The sequence below is a fragment of the Motacilla alba genome, chromosome 7, assembly GCF_015832195.1.
Source record: "Motacilla alba alba isolate MOTALB_02 chromosome 7, Motacilla_alba_V1.0_pri, whole genome shotgun sequence".
NCBI lineage: Eukaryota > Metazoa > Chordata > Aves > Passeriformes > Motacillidae > Motacilla > Motacilla alba.
Window position 1 is genome coordinate 30,980,565 of NC_052022.1, and position 15,432 is coordinate 30,995,996.

The 15,432-nt window shown below is 39.1% G+C and overlaps 1 protein-coding gene across 3 annotated transcripts in view; it reads left to right on the forward strand.

Annotated features, from left to right (window-relative positions):
- Positions 1-15,432, forward strand: part of COL5A2 (collagen type V alpha 2 chain) — a 129,933-nt gene that overhangs the window by 108,400 nt on the left and 6,101 nt on the right. For all 3 annotated transcript variants that reach the window (XM_038142318.1, XM_038142316.1, XM_038142317.1), the window contains 24 exons: positions 33-131; positions 227-280; positions 379-432; positions 920-973; positions 1,539-1,592; positions 1,927-1,971; positions 2,396-2,494; positions 3,255-3,362; positions 3,487-3,540; positions 5,020-5,073; positions 5,195-5,248; positions 6,271-6,324; positions 7,087-7,194; positions 7,302-7,355; positions 7,556-7,609; positions 8,684-8,845; positions 8,946-9,053; positions 9,969-10,076; positions 10,221-10,274; positions 10,602-10,709; positions 10,810-10,863; positions 12,127-12,234; positions 13,053-13,106; positions 13,820-13,927. In XM_038142318.1, coding sequence (XP_037998246.1) covers positions 33-131; positions 227-280; positions 379-432; positions 920-973; positions 1,539-1,592; positions 1,927-1,971; positions 2,396-2,494; positions 3,255-3,362; positions 3,487-3,540; positions 5,020-5,073; positions 5,195-5,248; positions 6,271-6,324; positions 7,087-7,194; positions 7,302-7,355; positions 7,556-7,609; positions 8,684-8,845; positions 8,946-9,053; positions 9,969-10,076; positions 10,221-10,274; positions 10,602-10,709; positions 10,810-10,863; positions 12,127-12,234; positions 13,053-13,106; positions 13,820-13,927 — 1,863 coding nt within the window. The remainder of the gene's footprint in view (positions 1-32; positions 132-226; positions 281-378; positions 433-919; positions 974-1,538; positions 1,593-1,926; positions 1,972-2,395; positions 2,495-3,254; positions 3,363-3,486; positions 3,541-5,019; positions 5,074-5,194; positions 5,249-6,270; positions 6,325-7,086; positions 7,195-7,301; positions 7,356-7,555; positions 7,610-8,683; positions 8,846-8,945; positions 9,054-9,968; positions 10,077-10,220; positions 10,275-10,601; positions 10,710-10,809; positions 10,864-12,126; positions 12,235-13,052; positions 13,107-13,819; positions 13,928-15,432) is intronic.

Here is a 15,432-nt window from a genome sequence, read left to right on the forward strand (position 1 = left end):
AATTTAATGTGGAAAATGCTTTATCTCTGCAGGGTGCTCCTGGGGAAGATGGACGTCCAGGTCCAGCAGGTTCCATAGGCATCAGAGGTCAGCCAGGCAGCATGGGCCTTCCTGGACCAAAGGGTAGTAGTGTGAGTATGGCAATCCCTTTTTGAATTGAACCATTTTTGTATATTTTATGGGTGAAAAATATCTAAACCTGGTCATTTTTATTTCTGCAATTTAGGGTGATCCTGGAAAGCCTGGAGAAGCAGGCAATGCAGGAGTCCCAGGACAGAGAGTGAGTGTGGCTGTTATTTGCAGTGATTATGGAAAATGCTGCTTTTCTGTTATGTGTGTTCACTACACAAGATTTCTTCCCTTGTCATTTTAATGTAGGGAGCCCCTGGAAAAGATGGTGAAGTTGGCCCTTCTGGTCCTGTTGGCCCACCAGTAAGTCAGTTTTTACCTCTCTGCCTGCCTGCCTGGCACTCTGTCTACTCACTCCTCTTTTGCCTTCTATTCTTATCAACCTTCATGCCAGTTGTTGATTCCAAGGAAAAAATTCCAAGAACATTTAAAGAAAAATTGTCCTAGAAAAATTGCCAGCTTTGTATTAAAATATATATATTATTAGGCTAATTCCTGTTACTAACCATTACAAAAAATAGTGCAAGGAGTAAAAAATTATCATAGTTAATTTTCCCATTTTTCTTGGTTTTAATAGGAATGAGTGTTTTCCTGTTACCAGAGAACCTTTAGGGGAAGGATTTTAAAGAAATGATACACATCTTATTACATCTTTTAGATAGGCGATCTTGTTCTGGGATAAGTAAAAATGTATAGCAAATAAATACCTAATTGAAAATATTCATATAAAAAAAATTGTGGAGCCTGCCTATATTCCTTTTCTGTTTACTTATTGCTTCCTTTTGTGTAGGGTCTGGCAGGAGAAAGAGGAGAACAAGGCCCTCCAGGTCCTACAGGGTTTCAGGTATGTGCATGCATTTTTTTTTTTAATTAAAAAATAAACTGTCATGTCTTTATCAACTTAAATTGGAGAAATTCAATCAAATGATGCATAATATAACTTCAGAACTAAGTCAAGGATGTTCAGAATAATTAATGATCCATAACTTTCACATCAGCTGTGCACTAAACCAAACTGGCAAAGGCTTAAATACCAGCTCTGTATCCCATGAGAGGACCTTTGATGTTAATCAGTTTTAATTTGAAGATTTTCCAAAAAAGTTCCAAATATGTAGTGAAAAAAAAATTATCATTGTCTTGATAATGAAGTATTAATTAAATCAGTATCTGTTTATAGAGAACTTTACTTTTAGGGCTGAGAAGTCCTGCAAATGTTAAAGAAAGGCTGCTATCTGATTTAGAGAGGGGAAAACACTTTGGTGCAATATTCATGTAACTCTCTTGGGAATCTCTGAGAGTGTGCTCTTGTCCTGACTGTACTGCAACATTCATGATCTTGGTGTCCTAGTTAAGTCTGGATTTACATAATTTTACATCATTTTAGTGATAATTTTGTTTACTTTTTACAGGGCTTGCCTGGGCCACCAGGTCCTCCAGGTGAGGGAGGAAAGCCAGGTGATCAGGTAATGTATGTGTAACATAACATTAAAAATAATACAATTTATAAAGTAGTTTTATGTTTGCTTCTCTCTCTAACTGAATTTCCCACTCTGTTTCAAAATACTTACTGATTGATGTAGCCTGCAAGCTGTCTAAGAACTACTTTGGCATAAAATAATTATGAGAATCTGTGTTCTTGGACTGAGCTGCACTATCGCCTCTTGTCATTGACAGATAGGATTTAGAACTGGCTATCTACATTCACAGTACTTTGGAAATAAAAATGTTTGTCTCTAATTTCCATAACTATAAAGTTATGAAAAATGATTTCATTCTAATGGTGAATTTTGTTCTTAGGGTGTGCCTGGAGATCCTGGAGCTGTTGGTCCATTGGGCCCCAGGGTAAGTGTTTTCTTTCAGAGTTTAAATATTCATAACAGTTGTTGGAAGTTGATGTGTAACATGGACTTTAACAGCTAAAGTCAGTATTTGACCTTTATCCCCACCAACAAAATGAGTGTAAATATGGATATGTTTTAAGATAGTTTCTGTAAAATCTACCACCTTTAATGATTTTGTAGCTCCTGAAGTGGTGTTGAGTACTAGCTGCTAAATGATTTGGTTTATGCTGTGAAATAAGAGTTTTTAGTTTGCCGAGCAACATATTTCTCCCACCTCTAACAGCAAAAGCATAAAGCTAGTTTTTATTTAATCAGTTCTTCTAGGATTTATTCACAGGCTCTACTGAACTTATGGTGTATTTAGGATTTTGTCTACCAGAATTCTACCCTGCCTTGTAAATAAATTATAATCTTCCATTTTGTAGGGAGAACGTGGCAATCCAGGGGAAAGGGGAGAACCAGGTGCCTCAGGACTCCAGGGTGAAAAGGGTATGGCTGGAGGCCATGGTCCTGATGGCCCAAAGGTAAACTGAGTAGAGATTTGCATTGCTGCAGTGATGTGATGTATAATTTTGCTCATTTGCATGAACATAAGAGAAAATTTTTAATTATCAATATGAAAGGCATCTCCATTGTATAAGGAAGGACACATAATTCCAATTATAACAACAATAAAAATTTGCAACATACCTAAATGTTGAGAATTCACAGTAGAACTGGGCAAAGCCATTTCTAAACTGCAGAAAGCCTTCTAGCAATGCTGTGAGAGCCATTCCAGTTTACACAAAGACACTTGGCAGGGCTAAGCAGTTAAAAGATAATGCTGAAAGCTTCATGCCCGCATGCACGTATCTGCTGTGGATGTGACTAGGCCAGGAAGGTCAGGTCAAGCAGGGAGTGCCTCTAGTTATGTGAGACCTGTACTAGACATGAGCATCTCTGCCCCTGGCAACTTCTGCCTGTACCTAGTTTCTATACTAAACCTATGTGACTTCAAGGTCAAGGCAGAAAGATTCTCAAGCTTATTTTTTGGTCTGTTTTCATCTCCAGTATGCACTGATTAAATATTAATGTATTTGGAAGAACTATGGTATTACAGTTGAACTTCCTGAGTAACACAATGGGAAAAGAAAAGTATTTGGATGTGAATAAAGTCCAAATTTCAGATAAAATTATTACTGAAAACTGTACCCCAGAGACTTCAACAGAGGCACAACATGTTCTGCAGCCTGGAGACAAAGATGCTTCTCAGATGAATAGGCAACAACTTGTTTTTTGTTCCAGGGAAGCCCAGGCCCTAGTGGGACACCTGGAGATCCAGGACCACCAGGCCTCCAGGGCATGCCTGGAGAGAGAGGGATTGCTGGAACACCTGGCCCTAAGGGTGACAGAGTAAGTGTGTTTATTGCTGTCCTCCTGAGTAGCATGACCTGTCCCTTAACACTGCAGTTATCCCAGGGTATGACCTGCACAGCCTTCAGTGCCATAACTGGGACTTTCTGGGTGTTTTCCATAGGGCGGTGTAGGTGAGAAAGGTGCTGAAGGTACAGCTGGCAACGATGGAGCAAGGGTAAGTAAATCTGTCCTTCTCTTTGGACCTGCTCTTCACACACAGTTTGTTTACTGTGCTAGGGGACTCAGCTTGTGGAGTTAAACACTGTGCAGGGTTATCATGGCATGTCATACATTTACAGTCATTACCTCACCCTCCAAATCTTCAAGTTTTTCAAGACTGCTGTGCACAACGTTTTGGGGTGTCCGTGTTCCAAGCCCCTATTTGGTATCATCAATAATGCAAGTTAAGAGCTCAATGGTAAGGATTCACAGTTGATTTGGGATTTGTCTAAGTTGACTATAGTAAAAAATATGAACAAATGACCAGGCAGAGATGAATAGCCAAAAAACAAACCTTCCAGATCTGAGTCTTGGACTAAGACTCCTCCTCCTTGTCTTCATTGAGTTGCCCACAATCTGTCCTAAATTTCACAGGTGAAAATTCCTGTCAATGTACTAAGCTTCACATAAGCAGTAAGTTGCTGGCACTTCTAGAAAGTTTTGAAACTCCATTGCATTGTCTCTAGTCTGCTCAAACTGTGTTCAAGACATGTTGCACACACTCTGCTGCACAGACCAGCTGTCCAATAATCACAATTGCACTGGGTTTTCTTTGTTTGCACTGACCATTTTTCCTTCCCAGAAGTTATTCAAGTTACTTTTTACATGAATTGAGAATATATCTGAGATTCTTGGGTTGTGCAAACCAGTTGGAGTACTAGCTGCTAAGCATTTGGAAATCTGAGGTACAGTCAAAATACAGTGATCCTGTCTGCACTACATTTATTGTTTAGGAGGAAAAATTTTTTTGAGAAACCTTACTATACAGAAGCTCTAATAAAGTTATCATCTGTGAGCTGGAATTGGTTATCTAAATCAAACATTATCCAGATATACACAGCAGTTCTTATTAATTGTAAGGGATGTTTACAGCTTACAGTAGTTAATGAACAGGTGAAGTAATGGTGAGCTGAAGGATCATTTTGTGGAGTTGGTGGGGTTGGAAAGAAAGTTTGCAACATATTTGCCTGCCTTATGAAGAGATAAAGGACATTTTTGAGTAGTTTGTAAGATCAAAATGAATCTTCAGCAAAAATGATGGATACTTTAAATTTAATTTAAAAAGTTAAATACTAACATAAAAGAAACAGAGCACTGTGCAAGTGGGAAAAAAGACTTCATTCCTTTTTGAGAGAGTAAAATAAAGCTGGGGCATTTTTTTTATAATTTGCCTTATTCATGAATACTGCATAAAGCAGATGATTAACTGAGAGAAGAAAGAGAGAATGAAAGAAAGCAGGCCTTTTGTGGGGAGCTTGGTCATTGGGAGAGGAAATGCAAGTAAATTTTAGATAGAAAAGACAAAAGAAGTTTCCAGAGATAAAGTAGAATTCAAAGGAATGAAAAAGGGAATGGTAATATATGAGAAGTTTTATAACTGTCTTTTTTGGAACATCACTTTTCTCACTTCCTTTCATCTTAATTTGTTCAAAAGGGTCTCCCTGGTCCAATAGGCCCAATGGGTCCAGCAGGTCCCACTGGTGAAAAGGTAAACAGATGTTTATTCCTTTCCCTACTGAAGTTTCTTAATATTATCACACTTCATTAGCATTTTAATGACCAAACAAGTTAGTTACTTGGGAAATAAAATTATTTCATTTTATTTTAAGGGTGAACCAGGTCCTCGAGGTCTGGTTGGTCCTCCCGGTTCTCGTGGAAACCCTGTGAGTAAACATGCTTTTTTTTTTTGTCTGATATAAGTTAATAATACCTAATGCTGATCCAAACTCCAGGCATTTTTCTTATTTGCTGATATATTTTCCCCTTTTTCTTATCCTTTCTCTGTAGCCAAGTGTGAAGTTCTGACTTGTTGCTGTGCACTTGCAAAACTATTACCAGATTTTCTTCCTGTGACCTATACTTGTTTTAGGGCAAACTACAGAGTCACCCTCACTTACCTCACTCCTGAAACAATGCCACCACTTGTAATTGTGTCAATGTTTTTAAAAGCATGCCCCAGCAGATACCACTGCACATAAACAAATATTTAATGGGCAAAGCACCGAGGTAATCCTTAGTTCATCCGGTTATGTAACTCTTGTCATCTTCCATCTATTAGTGATTTGAAGTATTTTAAGGGTTGACTTCAATTAGGGAATTAGAGGCTCAGCCCTTCTAGATCCTTCATACTGCTTGAAATTGATTATGTCCCTGTCATAAATCAGAACACTCTTATTTCCAGTATAACTTGGAGCAGCTTCCACCCTTTTAGGGAGTGCTGGAGTTGGCAGCCTTCAGCTACTTCTTTTCCAAGCAAATGTTGAGTGGAAAGCTCAGTCAAAGCTTGTTGTGACCTTAGAGAAGACTACATCTTTGAACTACTGTGTTATTTCCCCAGTATGATTGGAGTGGTAGGTTGAATGAAGTATGTGCTCTTTGGCCATCCCTGGAAGGGGTGGGTTGTGACCAGAATTTCTCCCAATGCTGTTTTAATACTCACCTTTGCCTTCCATCTCTGAATTCTGAAAGGCCAATATAGACTTGAACACATGGCAGCTTTTAACATCATAGCTAACATCCTTTATTTTATGATTTAAAGATCATTTGATTCTGATTAATAGAGGAAAATTATAATGACACTTATGATGGTAAACAGTTAACATTCTTTCTGATATATTGAAATGTAACTGACACTATCTGTAGAAAGATGGTTGTTAAATACAGCTATTTCAATTTTTCTGCCCAGGGTTCCCGAGGAGAAAATGGCCCAACTGGCGCTGTTGGTTTTGCTGGCCCCCCGGTATGTGTTTTGGAACACTAATGAGTTTCCTTTGCTCATGCTTTGACACACTACATTTCCTTCATTATGAATAATATTGTGGTGTTCTGGATCAGGAGTCACATTTTTGCTGTAAAAAGAGCTGTTTCTTTCTCCCGTCAGTATATCAAGTGAAGGAAAGGGCCAGTAAGCACCCTAGACAGTTGAAAAGTGGTTTTCTTGTTAAGATTATGTAATTGCTCACCAGATTTCATATTTTCATTAGTATGTTATGTTGCTCCTTTGAGATTAAAATGAGGGAAGTTAAAATGTGTCTACTGAAGGTAGCAAAGATTTGTGCCATGAGTAGTGAAGGCTGGAATGAGGTGATGGACCAGATGCACTGGAATACCCTCAGCTTTCCCACAGCCTAAATATCCTGTTTCAGGATCCCTTTTACAGTCTTGCACCTGCTTCCCTTGATGGGAAAAAAGCCTAGAAAAGGCAAGAGTTTGTTTTGTAGCTGCTGAGGAAAATAGAAAATCTAAAGAGAAGAGAAATGTGAGCTAGATGAGTAAAATATTGAAAATGGAAGTATTGGCTTCATAGAATGTTTAGAAAATGTCATGTGTGATTTTCTAAGGACCATGCTGAATCATTGAACAAATGCAGTATTTTCTGGACTGATTTTTACCCTTGGTATTTTTATTTTTGCCCTTTTAAAAATTCTCCACAGAATTATTTTGTTAGGAAAGATTTGGTGTTGCCTGCCCTGATGTTTCTTCCAAATCATTTTTCTTATAGGGCCCTGATGGTCAGCCTGGTGTGAAAGGTGAACCTGGAGAACCTGGACAGAAAGGAGATGCTGGATCTCCAGGACCACAGGGTCTTGCTGGGTCTCATGGTCCCCCAGTAAGCACAAATAAAATCTTCTCAGAACCAGTGACATAGGCTGACCTTGTTAATTTAAAAAATTCTGGGTGTTAACTATCATTCCTCTCTTCCTCCTTTCCTTGTAGGGCCCTCCAGGTGTTCCTGGTCTGAAAGGTGGTAGAGGAACTCAGGGTCCACCTGTAAGTAGATATTATGTGTTGAGACCCGGCTGCAGATAATCTAATACAGAAGTTTTATGTAATGTGTGCATTATTCCTTATCTCAGCTTGTTTTTCAGTATGTAAATATAATTTGCTCAATAATTCAGCCCAGAACATTTGAGGTAACTAGTGCTGTGTTTCTTTTGATAAAGATGGCATTAAAAAGGAGCTTTTTTTAGGGTGCTACTGGATTCCCAGGATCTGCTGGAAGAGTGGGGCCTCCAGGACCTACAGTAAGTTAATTATAATTTTCCTAGTAGGTATGTTTTATAAAATGGTCACTGAGAATCTGAAGGTTAAATAAAGCAAGAAAGGTGAAACAGTGTTTATAGCCTGATACTACTGAAGAGAACAGTTTGACAGCGCTGACTTCTGTGACTGATTGTTTGCATCATTAAATAAAGCTCATTAGTCTTCAGCTTGGTCCAATGCCTGATATTGGTCCAAAGCTTTCCATTGGGTGAAGTAGGTTTTCAAATTGCTGCTCAAACTGCTCCAATGACTTAATTGCTTAGAGGAATAAAACCCCCCAACTTATATTTTCCTCTATATTTTACTTTTTGTCCTTTTAGTGGTGACTGAAATTATGACAGTTTTTGGAAAAGAAAAAGTCTCTACTGGGCTCTCCCATTGGTGGAGTTACTCATAAGTTCCATTAAAATAAACTCAAACCCCAAAACCAAAATCTCTTCTGTTCAAATATTTTCAGAAACACTATAAAAAATACTAGCTGTGGATCAAGTTGGGGGTTGACCTCCACACAGAGAACTGTGTCATGCTTCATATGCCTTTTAATGTTATGATGAAAAAAAACCAACTTGCAGTCATTGTAAGGGTATCAAATGTGAAATTTATGGAAAACTTAATATGCATGTCAAGTCTTTTAAAAGTATTTGAGAAATGAACAAAGGTCTGTTGAAACACTAATTTGTACCATGGAAATGAAAAGTTTGGATATAAACTTTAGGTTGATGATGTTAGAAAGCATGGGCAAAGGTGAGTTTTCTAGCAGTGGTTATATACTTGAGGTGAAAGAAAAAAAGAAAAAAGAGAGAGACAAAATAAAAGTGTCTTTCAAATTAGTGAGTTTGGAATTGAAAATTGGGGGGGACATGGATGGAACTTGGACATAATTTGATATTTATTTCATTTAATTTATTTGATCATTAAAGAGATGATAATAGCTTTTGGCTCATTCACATTTGTTAGCCTCAGAGCATGCATTTATAGTTAAAACACAGTCCTTAGTGCTTTATTGTCCTGGTCAGAAAAGGGTCCAATGCAATGATGTGTTTTCATTTTCTTAGGGAGCCCCAGGGCCTGCTGGGCCTATTGGTGAACCAGGAAAAGAAGGTCCCCCAGGTCTTCGTGGTGATCCTGGTTCTCATGGTCGTGTGGGAGATCGAGGGCCAACTGGGCCTCCTGGTGGCCCTGGGGACAAGGGTGACCCGGGGGATGACGGACAGCCGGTACGTCCCTTGACTGTCTTTCCACTAGCTCCAGGCTCGCTCTCTTTGTTTGTTACTGCTGACATGACAGTGACATTGCTTCCTCCTCTGTGGATTTCAGGGCCCAAATGGCCCCCCTGGCCCAGCAGGAACTACTGGTCAAAGAGGAATTGTTGGAATGCCAGGACAGCGAGGGGAGAGAGGCATGCCTGGGCTGCCAGGGCCTGCAGTAAGTGACCACCAGGCCATGTGCCACCAGCCTGGGAATTTCTGTGGGGGATTTGCAGTGTAGTGCTCCTTAGCATGAGGAGAAAGCTGGAAAACTCCAGTTGCAGGAGTGAATAGAGAGAGAATAGCAAAGAACTTAATCTCATGCAGATGCATGAGGTGAAAGGTTTACTTCTTTTTGTTCCTGCCATAATGGAAAGTCTGAACCTGAATTAAGAGTAAGTGAATAATAGCATTAAGGCTTTTGTCTAAAATGTTTCTATTTGACTTAAAACTTGATCCCTGAAAAAAAACAACCACACACTCTCATTTAGGTACCCAAATGTCACTTGAATGTAAGTAAATACTCTGCAAGCACTTTTCATAAATTGTAAACTACAGCCTTCCAAATTGCCACTGGAGTTCTCTTTGCATTCACGTAGGATATTTGCATTCATTTATAGATATCTGTTGGATGGCGTAATGATCCAGTAGATCAAGCAATTAAACAGTATTAAATCCGTTAGTAAAAGGATTGATATGGAGGATCTGTCCTTACCACTGGATCCATAAAGTCACTTTATAGCTAATGTTGGCCAGAAATTTTTCCAGGCTAACAAGGTTTGTTGGTATTGAGACAGAAAAATAATGTTAATTATTTCAAATTTCATTATATTTTTCTGAAATCTAAAACACCATACCTGTTGCAGACAATGACATCAGACTTACTGATTTATTAGTAATGTCTTAAAAATACAAAGTATATTAAATAGGTATTCAAATTATGTAAAAACTTTTTCTTTAAGTATCAGGTTTTTTCTAATTCACAAATGTAGATGGTATTTCACTCTGGCAGTAGTAGTTTGGCAGGCAGCAGGTTTTTAGTGCTTTCTTTTGAGATTAAAATTTTAATATGATATTTGTCATCTTTTTTTAGGGTACTCCAGGAAAGCAAGGTCCCACAGGGCCACCTGGTGACAAAGGTCCCCCAGGACCTATTGGCCAGTCAGGCGCCACTGGGCCTGTAGGTGAAGCTGGTCCAGAAGTAAGTATTACAGCATTGTAGCATGCAAGAAAAGACATGGTCATTTTCCTTCACTTGAAGTAGAGGTGAACAACTTTCTAATTCTTCTAGAAATGCAGGATTACAGAGTTAATCAATAGCTCTATTTTTATTCCATAACCCCAGGGACCTGCTGGTAATGACGGTACTCCTGGACGAGATGGAGCTGTTGGAGAACGTGTAAGAATATATTCTTTTCCTAATTTTCTTCTGCAAATCCCCATTTTCTTCTTGATTTATTGTAGAGTCTCTTTTTCATTCAGTTAACCTGATGGAGAGCTTGTTCTGAAAGTGTATCCCAGTTTTGAATATAATACCTCTCAAAGCTGAGGATGCTTGGCTAAGAGGCTCAGAACATCTGCTTCCACAAACTCAGACTTGAGTTCTTGCAGCAGGAATATCTTTGTAGGTTGCAATTGCTCAAAAATAGACTGGCAGTGCTACAGTTTTGTTGCATTGGTCTAGACCAGTCCTCTTTAGATAAACAGTTGAAATTCTGCTTTGCAGGGTGATCGTGGTGAACCTGGCCCTGCAGGCTTACCAGGTTCTCCAGGAGGTCCAGGAACTCCAGGTCCTGTTGGCCCCCCAGGAGATGCAGGTCAAAGAGGTGAAACTGTAAGTTAGGCTTTTTAAAAAAAATACTTTGTTTATCAAAAACTATTATGTATGGTTTTCATGCATTGCCTCACATTCTTTCTGTATGCAATCTTTGTAGGGTTCTCGAGGTCCCATGGGTCCTCCAGGCCGTGCAGGAAAGAGAGGTTTGCCTGTAAGTTGCCCATGGTCACTGTGGTTTTGTCTGAGATACCACTGAGGAAAGTGTGTGAGGAATTCAGCCTACATGAGAATGCCAAGCAGGGCTTCACCTCGTGTTGTGGGTGCAGGTAGTTCTGGGCTGCAAAGCTGCACAAATTTGGATATTTGGACACTCCAGTAGTGCTTTGGAAGCCTCTTTATTTGGAGCATGTTACTGTCTGGATAATGGTAGGACCTGAGTTAGCAAATGGCTGGAGTCTGGCCTAAATAAGGGGTAGGGAAATGAATACTTAACAAAAAAGGATGTTTTGAGATAAAAAATGGCAGAAATACAACAAAATCACCTGTTCCCATTAAAAGGCCTTAATTCAACTCATGAACTTCCAGCTTCAATCTGAAAAGGAAAATAAACAAATCTCCTCTTTTTTTTATGTTACATAAGTCTTTTACAATCCAAGCCTGGAACAGAAAATTAATTGCAAACTTGGGAAATTCAAAACAATGTTGTCCTGTCCCTAAGCAGATGTCATTTGAGAGACAGTAAAGTTTATTGAGTAGTTAGTGATAATGATGCCATAGATAAACTATTTGGAATCTGGCATTGAGAAATTTAGCATGTAATTTGGGCTGAGAAATATAGAATTGAAAACAGCAGCCACATTTTCCAATGATTCTTGAATTAGTGTAAGAAGTTTGCAATTATCAAAACTAACAATGAAATTGTGACAGTAATAGGAACAAGGTATTTGTGTTGCCTGGATGTTCTTGTCTGTAATTAGGGAATGTAACTTCAGTTGTACTTTAATAATAATGAAGGTGAAAGAAGCTGTGAGAACTAAAGATGCAGCCTGGATAATTTCATACTGAAAATATACTTTAGCATAATGAGTCTGTGAGATCCTTAATATTTCAATCTCATCAACAAAAATCATCTGCCATATACAGTAAGGTGAAGAAATATATGAATATTAAAAATCGGTTTTGTATATTATTTATTAACATTAGTACAGGTTTGTGGGATTTTTACTGTATTATGTAGCTAAGTAGAACAAATTTACTACAACTGTATTTAAGCATAGCACAGTTTTCTGTAATTATTTACTTATTCTTTGGTAAAAAAATTAAAATTCTTGGAGCTGCCTCAACATCATCGTCTTTCCAGCTTCAAAAGGGAAGGAGGTCTGAGTCCGGTGTTAAAATCAAATGAGGGATTTTTGAGGTTGCAGGTTTTTTTTTCCCAGTTCAGAATTTTACATTTCATCATTGATATTTACAGGGTCCCCAAGGACCTCGTGGTGACAAAGGTGACAATGGAGATCGAGGTGATAGGGGCCAGAAAGGACACAGGGGTTTCACTGGACTTCAAGGCCTTCCTGGCCCTCCTGTAAGTTGTTCGGCTTTTACTATAATTTTATTGGCTTGGTACTTAAATGGTGTATCAGGGGCATAGTTATTTAAACTGGAAAAAAAAGCAAACTAGTTATTTTTTCCCCACAAAGTATTTGAGTGGCCTGGTGTCTGCACTTGCTAATATTTTTAATGCAATTTTAAAATACTGTTGCATGATGAGGTAAATCTGTTGTTGCAAGATGTGTGTTCTATTCTTGTTCCCTTTGCAAGGCTAATACCTTACAGTTAATGACCTGTCAGCACAACATGGCACAAAATTTGGTGGTTTGAGATAAGCAACTTAGAGTGGAAATGCTTTTTGGCAGTGTTTGAATTCATTAGAGTCAAGGAACCCAGTGCAAAATCCCAAAAGGACTGTGAGAGCATCTCTTGCTAATTTTCAAGAACTTTGTGATTTTGTTGTCAATTGAATGGAAATATCATGGGAAACTTGCTCTTTTTTAACATTTATTCACTGGTGCTGTGCAAACACTGGAAGTTTCAACACGCAGAGACAGCAGCAACAAACTGAGCCCTACACCCAAATTACCTTTTCACTTGGTGATAGAGCTGTCATTTCCTCTCTTGTGAGCCACTCTGATTATAAATACCTCAAAACCAGAGAAATAGCTTTACAGCCAAGCACCAGTAAATTTTATTAAGTTACTTAGGTATTAAAATAAAGGTACCACCCATTGTTTATGTACCTTTTAATCCTATTCATACCAAATTGTGTGTATCACACACTAATGCCTTAAAACTAAAGCAATATGCTCTAAATGGCACAATGATATGATAATTTCTTCTGTTTAGGGTCCAATTGGTGAACAGGGCAGTCCTGGCATTCCAGGCCCATTTGGTCCTCGGGTGAGTATAACTCTTAAGGTTTTTCTTGCATGGGGTTTGTGGTTTTTTTTCTTGCTTAGATGTCTATTTCTGCATCACTTGTATTTCAATGACTTTTATTGACTTTGATATCATATGGTCATTACCCTAATATCTTTTGCTGAGACATCACCTTGTTTAATGCAGTAAAGCTTTGTCATGAGTGTAGTTTTTTGTAGATAAAAATGTTGGCTCAGAATGACAACAGGGCTGCAGTCTCTTTTTACAGACACTTTTGCTGCAACTGATACAAAGCCATGCATGTGGCAGCTCTGCCACTCATCTCCCATGTATGTCATTTACTCAAAAATAAAGGAGAAATACTGTCCCTTGGGAACATCCAAGGGAGGCATCTACATCTACCTCTGAGCCTGTATCTGAGGGTGTACAGAAGCTACTCCCGTCTGCACAGCATCTGGAATCTGGAACTGATCCCACTTAAATGGGATCAGTTAAGGAAAAAGTTATACGGCTGAACCAAGTTATATTATCTGAGGTGATTCACTTGAGAAGAGCAGCTTTTAAACTGCCTTCTTACTTTTACAGAAGAAGAAAAGAGGTAATTTTAAAAAGTTTGGTAATAGGCACAAGTAATCAAATTGGTTCCTGACAGGATATTGCTTATAATGGGCTGTTTTGTAAAACTTTGTTATTAAATGCTAAAATACATCCCATCTGTCTCCTATATTTTCTAGGGTCCCCCAGGTCCAGTTGGTCCTTCTGGAAAAGATGGAAGTCCTGGTCCACTTGGGCCAACTGGGCCTCCTGGTGTGAGAGGGACTGTGGGAGAAGCTGGACCTGAGGTAAATTGATGGGAATATGGGGGAAAATGTTATCTTTAACTAATCAGATTTTTTTTATAGTCCATCATATTATTTTATTGAACATCTATGAGCTCAGACAGATGATAAAATATGGTAGTTTCTTTTAAAAACATCCAGGGTAACTGTATTGAGAGGGTTAATTTCTTACTCATTTTCATCTTCTGAAGCTGGGATGATCCCAGCCTCATCCACCTGTGCTCTCCTTAGGCTGAGCTGGATGTAGTTCTGTGGGTGGCTTACTGGATCCTGCTGGATCTGTGGTCCAACACGGCTCTTTGGCCACTTGGTTCCTAAACCCTCAGGCCCGAGCACAGGCCAGCAGCAGCTCCAAGCTGGCAGTCCCACAGAGTGAGCACAGCCACCTGCCTGACTGCCAGCACCCTCCTCCACTGTGCCATGTGTTAGGGAGATCCTAGGGAGATCAACAGCCCAAACTCTAACACTGAGCCCAGCTGACCTTCACGCTGGGCTGAGGTTTACAGACACCAAACCATGAGCTGGTTCACTACTGATGAAAACTGGTTGGACCATCTGGAAAGAGTCCTAAACCTTGCTGAATGCCCCAGGCATATTCCACGTGCACCGATTCAAAATACTCAAAAAAGGGTAGTTCAACTATTTGAAAGAAGATAAATTTTAAAAATTAGAGAATTTGAGAAAAGAGAAATCTGGGTGGTCATGTGGAGAATTAAAAGATTGATATTGCTCATTTTGTGGAAGGGGTAGAACAAAATAATGGGCAAGAAAAAGAAGGCAATTTTTGCTGATTTTCTCTCTGGTAAGACATGGTGTTCCCTGTGTTTATCATGTGCTGGTATTCTGCCCATTTCATTTGAATTTCTGCTCATTATCAATATCTCCACTTCTGCCCCGACACCACGACTTGTATGAAAAGTCTATGGCAGAGCATAAGAATATAATATGTCTCTATCAACTGTGTAGTGAAACCACATAAGAAATACCACATTCCAATAGTTTTAATTTTGCTTTCCATGGGGGCTTGCATGCAGCTGTAAGTTAGAACTAAAAAGCAAGAAATAAAGGTTGAGATTTCACTTTTCAGACACAGTGTGTGTTAGTTTGCGTGTGTGCTCTGTATGTGCATTTGGAGCACTAGTTGTGAGTTCTGAAGTAATGACTGTCAAAGGAAAGGCCAGTTCTGATCCACCACCTGGTGCACCAGAGCATCAAAATTCACCAAGAGGTACATTACAGACTTTGTGCAGCCAGAGAAGAGCTGGCAGCGTGAGATATGTTTATTAACAGATATCTTCTCACGTGTCCTGCTTTATGGTGACAGAAGGACCTCACAATCCATCATTTGGGAAAATTTACTTAGTCAGGAAAACACCTGCTCTTCCAAGTAAGGATAATGTAGATTCTGTCCCACAGAAAGACCAGAGTTCTGTGGCTAGAGAGCTCAGCACTGTGCTGGATAAATATAAAGATGTTTTCTAGTGCCAAATTTTCCATCCAGGAAAATG